Here is an 11,064-nt window from a genome sequence, read left to right on the forward strand (position 1 = left end):
TAAAACAAAAGATGAGTAGATTTGCCAAAAAGATGAAGTATATGGTGCAGTTGGACCACATGGAGCACTCATAAAATGATTGAGAGAACCAAACACAAAGTACCAAATTCATTTAAATGAAGATTGTAGGCTAAGGAATTGTGTGAATCATTATGGATGATTGATGTCTCAGTTCATATGCACCCACAACCAACGATTTCAACATTATTAGCTCTCCTATGATTTTAAATATTGCAATTTAATCATTATTTTTTACTATCCTCTTTCAAACAATGCTATCTTGCAATAACAATCTTCATCTTGGGCAACCTACCAGATATAATAAAACCAAGCCCAACCAGCCATTTAAGCAACTGCCTTGTCACAATCATAATTGTTTTACAATTGGACTGGGTCCTCCTGTAAAATTCTTTTATTTTTTCCTTCATGCACCTCGCGGATTCCCGTTGCCAACTCCTTTTTGTTGACTCAGCAACTCAAGCTCACGTGTATTGATGATGTGGGACAAGTAATGTGTCCATGTACTGTAGGCTCTGGCTCAACCGGCCATGTGTTGAGCTGAGCTTCCACATGTAGCGTGCCTTCTGGGGCTCCGTCCAAAGCTACATCAAAGCCGTTCTCTAGAAGCTTCGGGGATAGCATTGGGATCCTTTGCTAAAAGCCAAGCCACAAATCAAAAGTGAGCCGGAGTAGTAAGTCTTGAAGATCAACCGGTTTGGCTCGGATCCGTGCAGATTCAAGTATTGGACAAAATCGATTTTTAATTTATTGGCTACCGCATCTACTCATGGTTTGGCGAAGAGTCCTAGTGGTGAATTCGAATGCAGCAGTCTTACGCTGGAAGAGCCACGTGTTTCCATCAGAGATGAAGATGCCATAGCCGAGCAAATCATGGAAGGCGGCTTGCAAAGTAGGACCCCTGGGGTAATTATGAAACCTAGCCTTTAAGATGCGCTCCACATTCTTAGGGTGGCACGTGACAGTCACGAGACCCTGCTTGCTGGCAAGAAAAGGGATTGCACACGTAAGTCTGGTAGGAGCGGAGATTCTCTGCAATCCAATCATGCGTTGTGGATGAGACCAGGAAGACTACCCAATAAGGACCAAAAACGTGTCAGTGAGGGGGGGGGGGAGAAGACTTTCCACCAAAGCAAATAAGCGGCAACAGCTGATAGGATGAAAAGAGCCGATGACAAAAGCAGAAGCTAAAATATGAACGGTGGAGGAGAAGAAAGAAAACCCAGAAAAGAGTTGTTGGAAGATATGAATGAAAAAGAAAGAGGAAGAGGAAGCGATTAATAAATAAGGAAGATGACAGACAGAGGACTGTCCCTAACTCATCAGTTCAGCCATGCAAATTAAAACACGGCCATTAAATGCCAGAAGAGGTCGTTGAAGCTTATTTAAGACTAAAACCCCAAATCCTGCCTTGAGAAATTAAGAGCCCATTAATAGATTTAAGTTTAACACCGCATGTAATATGCGCAACTCATATCTGAAAGAAGAGAATGCTTACCTCTAATTTTGCCAGAAAAGTGCAGCCTGCTTCTTCATAATTCTTGCATTCAATGAAGGTAAATATTTCAGTAAATATTTATTTCATCTGTAAAAATAAAATTTCAATTCCTTTAGAAAAAAAAGTGTGACAGCAATAGTGATATTTTTTTCATGCCTATAATTTGATATTTTATTCTCTTAATAAATATAAAATTTAATAATAATTTTTTGTTTGGCTATCCAATCACAATTCGGAAAATGACTAAGGAATCTAGAACAAGCATCACATGGGATGATTAGTTGAGTGATATGGACTGATTAATTAAATCCATATATTATATATTAATATGGAGGGAGAGATCCTCTGCTCGATTCTCTAAGCAAAGAAAACCCATATGATAATTGTGCTCCTAATCCGTTCTTAAACACAATTAATCAACAAACCAAGATTTTCAAATAAACAACTAATTTGGTATTTAATTACTGATAAATTTTCAAAGATATATTTTTTGAACATGTCTTGTCAATACATTCAGTGAGTAGCAGGCAACTCACTGATATTGGGTATATGTCTCTTTCAGGGATCAGGTAAAGTCATTTTCTCAACCAGGCAGCTCTTGAAGAAGTAGTTCAGCCCTGAAGCCATCCATCTGTTCGCATTAATCACTTACGGTTAAATTTATGTTTAGCATGGTATGTGCTTGAACCTTTAGCCTACCCTCCAAAACTCTTTTGTGCCCACTTACGAATAAATGAATGGGGTATCAAATTAACTACTGCTTCCTTAAACTTGTTGCCCCTGCTAGGAAATAAAGCAGCAAATATTGCCTGAGAAGCTCTGCATACATTGACAGTGGTAGATAGCAAAAACAATCTATGACCAATCCCCAGAAAACAAGAGTTTGTGTTCAAGCAGATGTTCCAGAGATGTGGTGTCAATACTCTCCAACTTTTCACTTGCTTACCACACATAAATATTTATCACGGAGATTCCAACTTCATTATCAGACTTCTTCACTACTTGCCATCTCCATATTCTCAAGATGAGGTTGCCTTGCACTTCCATTCATTTTACAGGCAATCTTGAAACTCACTAGAGCTCCTTGGAAACAAGAAGTTGGCAAACATCACAGGATGAATAGGCTCCAGCATAATTACTTTCAACCTAGAAGATATATCCCACCTTCCTTCAGATTTCTGTCCTCTTCACAGACACATAGCATCTGTGTATCTAGTAAGAGCAAATTAAACACCTTGCAGAAAGCAAAAATTAAGGTTCAAGATACATTTCCTACATCTCCCCTGTATTTGTGAAAGAGTGATAATAGATATAACAGTATGGAAGCTATAAATAATTAAATTGCAGCAGTAGAAAACCAAGAGTAAATGATTTATTGTACAAGATTCATGGGCATACAAATTGGAATTACAGTGACATCCTCAGGTGGAATTGCATCTGGAAACAATGTTACAGAGCCACTGCTACAAAATGATAAGCCCTATCTATGATAAAACAAGGGAATATTTTGATAAGATACATGGACATTTACAATTGTATGAATCAAACTATGAACTACAAACAATAAGTACCTACCTTTCAATGAGTATTCATCTCTTAAAATTGTACACTAATGGCTAATTGAATGAAAAAAATTCAAAGATCTAAAATCCCCTTATAGAACTTTGCCAAACCTCAACAGATTGCTGATCCTTCCTTGTCAAGAACATTTTGCTTCCCCCAAAAGCCAAGTTGGTTATTCTTGATCCTCCAATATCTTTTGCTCTTCCCATCAAATTCCTCCTGAACACCCTATCTGGCAACCCATCTTCGCTTTTCTTGGAGGAATTCATGGCAACCTCTGACCAGAGCTCAACATCTCCTCCTTTACTACAAAAGACTTGATTCCCATGAGCTTCAATCTTGCACCCATTTCCTTCTTTCTTCACATTTAGCACCTTCCTCTTATCGCCCAAGCAAATCCATGGATTACTATCTGTATCACCCAACTTTCTCAAATCTGTATAAAAGACCTCGCCAGAATTCACCCCAACTTTAAAAATGGCTGACAAGCTATCTGAAACAGTAATATCAGAGAAACAATCAACTCTCTCTTTCAATTCCCAAATCACATTTCCGGACCTTATATCCCACAATTTCACATTCCCCAGTATACCAGATGGTCCACTATGAGAACCAGAAGCCATTACCACATTGTGACTCTCTACCCACTTCAATTTTGTGGCTGGAATGGCTGAATCAAGATCAGCACCATATATCTCGCAGTGTGCAATCTCGGTTACTGGAGAAAAGGTTTGTAAATCATAGACCATGATAGAGTTTGAGTTCCTGCGACCGGACTCGAAACTTGTGAGCAAGAAATCTGGAGACGAACCAATTGCTTGAACCGTAGAGCTCGATCGGGTCACGTTCTCCCAACACAATGTTTCTTTGACAGAACCCTTTTCGAGATCGAGAATTTGCATCCCCGAGAAATCGGTGGCTCCCGCGGCTGCAAGAGTTGGCGAAATCGCCAGGAGAGAATCGATCGCCGTGAACTGGGTAAGGATGGTCGACTTCCTGCGCAAGGCCCAATCGAAAGAAGTTATTTTGCTGCCATGAGCTACGTGCAGGGTCCCAAACGACGTCGTGGCCATGGCAGAAGGGAAGTCGCGGCCGTTGAGGGGCAAAGTTAACGACCTCTCGAGGTTGAAAGCATCAAACAGAGAAGGATTGGATAGAGAGTTAACTAAAAGAGGCTCGACATTATAAAATTTGGACTCTGCGATCAAATCTTCAAGATCAAAAGCTTTAGCCTTTGAAGGAAGATTCCCAGTTCTCAACAGAGAGAGAAGGATAGAGAACAACTCCGGATCTCTGTCGATGAACAGAGGAGCAAGACTCACATGAGTTGACTGCGAAAATTGGGAGAAGAGCGATTTGGGTCCTGCAAGAGCTAAGGTTTGTTTTGTGGTCTGAAAGAGTTGACCACCAACATCAATGGTGATAATATCTGAGAGGGGACTAATGCCCTGAGAGCGAATAAGGTCGTTCCGAGGAGGCATGGTTGAAGCAAAAGGAGGCATCCTTCTTACTATTTGATTTTCTTGTAAAACCTTGATAACGCTTACGGCAGGGAGGAGTTAGGGTGGAAGTGATGGAGGTGAATGGTGGTTTATAAAGGCAATAATGGTGGCCACCTAGAAGGTCAAGGGATGTGGTTTGTGGTCAAAGAAGAAAACGGGAAGACAGTTGCGAAGAAGAATCATTTCCATGGTCCGACTTAAGACAAAACAATTTTCATGGCTTGGAATTTTCGGACTGGGTTGAAAATCCAAAATCAGCAGTGGAAACGGAGCCATCCAACGTGGACCATGTTTTGTTTTGAAAAAATGTGCTTAATCATGCCAATTTAAAAAGTATTATTATATTAATTAATCAATATATTTAAGAAAATATTTGTAACAACGATTTTAAGTTTTTAATTGAAGATCGAACCATGTTTATCTTATAATCCACTATGATTTTGCAATCTCCAAATTATGGTTTCTCGAATCTTCTTTTCCTATTTCCTCTTAAATTATTCACTCAATTGTTTGTATCAAGTCAAGTCACCAGAATTAACATATTCCAAATTAGTTGGCTTATGTTTTGTCATGACTTACGTAAATTTGTTGGGTATTGTCAACAGAAAGGAAAGAGTGATATTTTCAAACTGCTTTTATTTTTGTTGATGTTTCTTTATCGAAGCTTTTCTGTATGGTTGGAAGGTTAATTTAAGTTATTAAAAAATGTTAAAATTTTATCTATTTGATTAATTTTTTTTTAATGTGTTGAAAAGTCAAAGCCCTTTAACATAGTTAAGGTATAAGTGAATTTTCGAATAAAAAACCCATTTAAACCAATTAAAGCCATCAGACTCTAGTTGAAAAGAAATAGAAGAAGAGTAAGCTTCCGGGTTTCCAGTCTTTTTTAACTGTCAACTCCAAACAAGGCAGTGGGGGTGTCCGTTGGGCTTTAAGGCAAAAGCCACTTAAGAGGCTCAGAGGTATTAAAAGTGGCAGTTACAATCCACTCGAGGCCCAAACTTTCCATAGTCCTTTGACCAACCACAGTTGCTTGGTTTCAGAGGGAATGACAACTTTTCTTGCTCTTTTTCTTTACAGTTTTTGTACAATCAGACTCACAGGCTTGGCCTCGGGCCGATTTTTGAGCTAGAAGATATCAGTAGCTGCAGCGTACTTGCCATTTTCTGGAAAAAAAAGTTCCTTTACATTGGTTCCACAATGCAGAGGTAACACTGACCACAAGAACATCAACCAAGCTGGCGAATAGCATCTTTTATTAGCATGTTATATAGTCAATCTCCATCTGTTTTTCGCAATTATTAATAAAAAACTGTTTTATTCGTCATTTATACTACATATGAAATGGATGACACCACAAAAATATCTAACAAGCACTGTTAGTTCATCTTTCTGCCTAAAAAGATATATATAATACACTATCTTGCTAAGCAAGCAATAAAAGTGCAAAACACTACCACCTGTCCCTGTTTTCAGGCCACGAAGGACTCAAAAACAGCCTTCTCTTGTGAGTCAGTTTGGATTCCTCGCGCAACACCCTAAAAATTTCACTGCAATTGGCTTTTAGCAAGTGGGGTTCTTGGTTTCAGCCAGTGGAGTTCTACTGGAAAGTACCAGGAGATGCAATTAAATACTAGCTAACCCACACTTGGCTGCATCACTGGAAAGGACCAATTCTTGCTGACACCATCTTCTTTCCCAACATCACTTTCACTTCCATTGGCCCACCAGTCTGGACCAGTGTTAGGCTTGTGTGAATCTCCTCCATCAGCATTATCAAAGTTGAATTCTTTAAGAGAGCCAAGAGTTATGGACCGATGCTTTTGATGCTGTGCTGCCCTCTCCCCATCTGTCGAAGCTTTCTCTGCTGTTTCATTAGATGTTTCGCCAACACGGGAATCAAAATTGTTTACTATTTCAGTAGAGTTTTCTTTTGCAGCTGTTGTTCCATGTTCCATAGAATCTGGCCTGACTTCCACAGGGGATGATGTCTTCTGTTCTGCACATCTCAAAACATCTTCAACAGCTAATTCAAAAGAGACTCTACGTTCAGCAACTTCATCATTCTGGTTTCCATGGTCTGAATGAGATTGTGATGTGAAATCAGAAAATTGACGATCCAGAGGAAAGCTGCAAGATGTGGACCTTGCTGCATCTGGGGTCAAAGTTCCTGAACCTTGGCGGGATCCCCATTCATGGGTGGAGAGCTTATCAAGGTTCAAGAGTTTTGGAGGGTTAGCCAGTCGGAAATCAAGAAGGTGAGTGCCACCAGCAGAAAGCTCACCATCAGGAAATGGAGATGATGTTCCTGATCCAGATATGCCTGAGCTAGGTGAAATCAGCTGGCCAACTGGACTTCCAGGATAAAATTGATAAGACTGAAATTCATAGTTTGATAATGGAAATTGCAGACCAGCCTCACCACTCCTGATGCTGGGATCAAGTAGCTGAGCAAAAGGTACCTCAGGCGAGGAAGGTGTAGTCAAGTGTACAGACTCAGGAGGTGGAGTGAAAGGAGCAGTTGATGGTTCAGTAGTGAAAGTTGAGAATACAGGTGGTGAAACTAACTGGGTTTCATGGGCATAAGGACCTATAGCAAAAATGGAGGCAGGTCCACTAGGAGAGTAAATATTAGCAGATATAGAGGTGTGTGACATTGTACCAGCCGGTGACTGTGAAGCAGAAGGAGGCTCTGATTGAAGGAAAGATGCGGGAGATGAAGGAGGTGCAACAAAGGGAAGTGTGATAGGAGGTGCTTGGGTTGGGTTTTCAGCTACAGAAGAATCATTTCCAGGAGCAGATGTTTCAGGAACAAGGGCTGCATGACTAATTCTCTTCCTGTGTCTGTGGTATCCAAAACACCAGTATACGTTCCAGCAGCTCCCCCATCTTCTCTTCTGCATATGCAGAATAATAAGAAAAAATCATTAGAATGAATCACATTTTAGGTACCTTTTAATTTGGGACCAGAGACCACAAAACATGTCTATTAAAAAATCTCTATTCTCTAGTTCTTAGCTGCTCAAGTGTATCAGGCGTATTAGAAAATATTTTAAGTGAATCTGATAAATAAAAAATTGGCAGTTGAATTACAAGTGTATATCACAAATGCAGATGAGATCTAATTAAAGATCATTGTAGAAGGTGTTGAAATATGGAGCCTAATGATATATCATGGATTGTACACCATACTTTACGATCGTGCATCTAACTGGCAAATTTTTTGAAAACTATTTTATTTTTTTTTTGTATTTTCTCTAAGCATATAAATATATAATATTCTTCTGGTGTATAAAAATTTACAGAGAAATAAGACAAAACTAGGCACCGTGGACGTAGCCAAATTGGTGAACCATGTTGAATATGTGTGTTGTTTATTTTTTATGTGTGATTCTTCGATTCTTAACAGAAGCTCTTCTCCATTGCAACGTAGCACTGTCCATATGGAATGAAGTAAACCTTCAGAAAATGTTATCCTAGTTACAAGATTGCTGATTACATAGATATATCTTGGAAACGTCAAAATAATCAAACAGTGAGTACAACCGCTGCAGTAAATAGATCATAGATCACATCGCATCCTTACTGTGAAATAAACTCGTTAACCTTCACCCATTTTCTCTAGGCCATTTGCATACTACAATTAGCTTCTTTATTAGCAGACATTAGGTAACAATAGACCCTTAATATTACTCTAGCATTTTCACGGGGAAAAAATATTATATTCATCTTTTTGCAACTGCAAGGTAAAAAAACTCAAAGAAAGAATATTTTCCGGTGATGAATTTGACAGAAGAGAACCAACTTCAGCAATATACTGTACAGAAGCACCCAACTTTACCAAAGCAATATGCTTTCGCCAAACAGAAGTCAAACTTTGAACACTTAAAGAAGGTTTAATCATCATCTTATTATTTTGGAAGCACTTCACTACTTTTGAAAGCAAAATCCGTGTAATATTTTGCTTCCGAAGAAAAAAAGAAAAGGATAAAAAAAAAGAGCTCAGCTGAAACCAACACCTCATTAAACCGCAATCAATCAACAAAAACAATCAGCAATAGATCTCTAAACTCCATAATTTAACAATCCTACAAAACTTAATGCATTTTTTTAATAAAAATAAAAAAATTCATACTAAGCACGATCACACCAAAATAATGAAATTGAAAATAAACAAAAATAAGGCATAAATCAATAAAAAAGAAATAAAATTGAAGCACCTGAACCGTAGCTTGAGGAACACGATTCTCGGCGGAGGCGATCGCAGAGGCAGCAGCGTTTATAGTGTGGAGAGCGTCGTTGGAAGGTCTGGAGTGTCCATTAACGGCTCTCATCTGAGTTGTATTAACGAAGAAATTTTGAGGAAGAAAATGAAATGAAGATGGAAATCTAAGAGTTTTTGTTTTAATTAATATTTAAAGGTAAGTGTTATATAAATGTAAGAAAGGGCTTTGAGGTCAAACACGGCAATGACTTAGTTCCTCTATCGGATAATCGACGACCCTGACTTTCGAATTTACCACTTTACCCTTATTATAAATCTTAGGTTAATTACTTCTTTAATCCTGTAATAATACTAAAATTAAAATTGTGAATAAAAATTGCAATTTCTGCATTAAATTCAATTAAAATTAAAATAAAAAAATTTAAATTCGAGGGTAGTTTTGTCCGATGGGGGTAAAAAAGGGAAAATGAGTTTGTTTAAATTGTGGAAAAGAGTGCACGTGTGTATGTAGGTAGGCATACAGCTTTCGTGGGCACAACGACAACTGCATACGGTAATTGTGGGGCCCACTCCTAGCCTCCAAAATCCCCCTTCCTTACCCGCCACTTTAAACGAACTTGGCTTGCGCGAATGTTTGATGTTTCTTCCTCTCTCACTTTCCTCCTCTTTTCCCCACATTCAAAATAATAATTATAATCTCTTTTCAAAGATATTCTATTAATTAAGTAATAGAATGGAACCCAGAAATCCCTCCCTCCCTCCCTCCACTTCCATTCTTTTAGAAATCAAACCCCACCTTGTAATCAAGCTCTTCATTACTTTTGACCCTTCTTGGAGACTTTTGCTTTCTTCCCTCTCTCTCACTTTCTGCTGTTCTAGAATATATGCATAGCATAGCATTACTTCATGTCATGATATATCAAGAAATTTCAAAATTAATTTTAATAAACAATGTTGTGAAACAAATTCTACCTCTAACTTCGGATAATCCTTAAAATTGTGGAAAATTAATATCCTTAAAAGTCCATAGGTTTACAGTTTGTTTAGGATTATGAATATGAATTTGAGGTAGCTCAAATGCTAAATTTCAAAAGTTAATATCATTTAAAATAAAAGTATATTAAAGGAAAATTTTATATTATTTTAGATAGAATTGAATTATTTTATTTATTATGGTTTCAAATATTAAAATTGAAAATTAAAAGAACAAGTCTTTTCTGTTATAGCTTCTTGTTAAAACGTTGTAATTGTTCCCTCCAAACTAAAAACATGAAAAAAACTCAATAAAAAAGGCAAAAGGATTATCCCTACCTCTAATGATGGACAAAGTAGGAATTGACAAGGCTTTTATGAAATTGATGCCTCAAAAAGTTTCTCCTACCCTTTATCTCAATAAACCCACATGCCAAAAAGAGCCTTTACACTATTTCAAATGCACCTTTTTCTTCTCTTTTGATATTGTTATTAATAAAATTTTTACCTTATTCCTCACCTACACCCAGTAAGAAAAAGCCTAATAATCCTCTAGGCTCCACTCTCAAGGTTGGTTTATGTAAAGTCCTAGTCTTTGTTTGGGGGTTTTGTTCTTCATCAGGAATTATCATCCACCCTTGTTATATCAATTACAAAATGTGAATATATGCAACCTTGCATTAATACAAGGACCATGAGAACAGTTATCACTAATAATTTTTAAAATGATTGCTTAAAAGAGCTACAATGAAAAAGGCTTTAGAAGAAACTAAATCAATAATCTATGCTCTTAATTATGATTAACTAGGACATGTTATCATTTACTTGATGGTCAAAAGCAGGTCAAATTCTACCCTATAATCAAGAATTGCCATGAAGAAAGTTAAAAACTTTTTCCCTACACACTACTGTTTTATTATTTTATTTATTTTAAAGGACGGATACCCATAAATATAATAGCAAATTTAAATTTGACATATAAAAGATCAAATGGTTTTAGCCCTACTGTGCTTTTATATATAATTTTCATCCTAACCCTTGCTGCTTAACAGATCTAACTTGAGCATATGATGGAATCAGCCTTAAGGAATTTTATGATGCATGGATTAAGATTTGGTGACCTCTCAACCCCACAATGCAGGCTATATGGTCAACACACGTCTAATAAGACTCATTTGTTGTAATTGCTAAACAATTAAAGTGAGCCCTCAATAATCTGTCACTGTTGACGTAATCTTAACCCACTATGATTAGCCCCGTTTCCCATTGTAGGACGTCTGCAAGAG

General features: G+C 37.6%; 2 protein-coding genes across 2 annotated transcripts; both read right to left on the minus strand.

Moving 5' to 3' along the window:
* Positions 1-2,868: 2,868 nt before the first annotated feature.
* Positions 2,869-4,847, minus strand: LOC110609838 (BTB/POZ domain-containing protein At5g41330). Its single transcript, XM_021749662.2, has one exon. It carries the CDS (start codon positions 4,579-4,581, stop codon positions 3,160-3,162), a length of 1,422 nt encoding a protein of 473 aa, XP_021605354.2. The 5' UTR covers positions 4,582-4,847; the 3' UTR covers positions 2,869-3,159.
* A 1,032-nt stretch (positions 4,848-5,879) lies between these two features.
* LOC110609664 lies at positions 5,880-9,163 on the minus strand. Its single transcript, XM_021749416.2, has 2 exons — positions 8,802-9,163; positions 5,880-7,478 (listed from the first exon to the last, which is right to left on the minus strand). The coding sequence occupies exons 1-2, from the start codon at positions 8,913-8,915 to the stop codon at positions 6,219-6,221; spliced, it is 1,374 nt and encodes a 457-aa protein (XP_021605108.2). The 5' UTR covers positions 8,916-9,163; the 3' UTR covers positions 5,880-6,218.
* Between the last annotated feature and the right edge of the window lie 1,901 nt (positions 9,164-11,064).

The sequence above is a fragment of the Manihot esculenta genome, chromosome 2, assembly GCF_001659605.2.
Source record: "Manihot esculenta cultivar AM560-2 chromosome 2, M.esculenta_v8, whole genome shotgun sequence".
Classification (NCBI taxonomy): domain Eukaryota; kingdom Viridiplantae; phylum Streptophyta; class Magnoliopsida; order Malpighiales; family Euphorbiaceae; genus Manihot; species Manihot esculenta.

What these genes read in the sequence shown, in the direction of transcription:
- LOC110609838 (XM_021749662.2), bottom strand. Translation starts at nt 4,581, where the DNA reads ATGCCTCCTTTTGCTTCAACCATGCCTCCTCGGAACGACCTTATTCGC.
- LOC110609664 (XM_021749416.2), bottom strand. Translation starts at nt 8,915, where the DNA reads ATGAGAGCCGTTAATGGACACTCCAGACCTTCCAACGACGCTCTCCAC. An exon ending in TTCCTCAAGCTACGGTTCAG is followed by an intron (nt 7,479 to 8,801) that starts GTGCTTCAATTT and finishes CTGCATATGCAG; the next exon opens with AAGAGAAGATGGGGGAGCTG.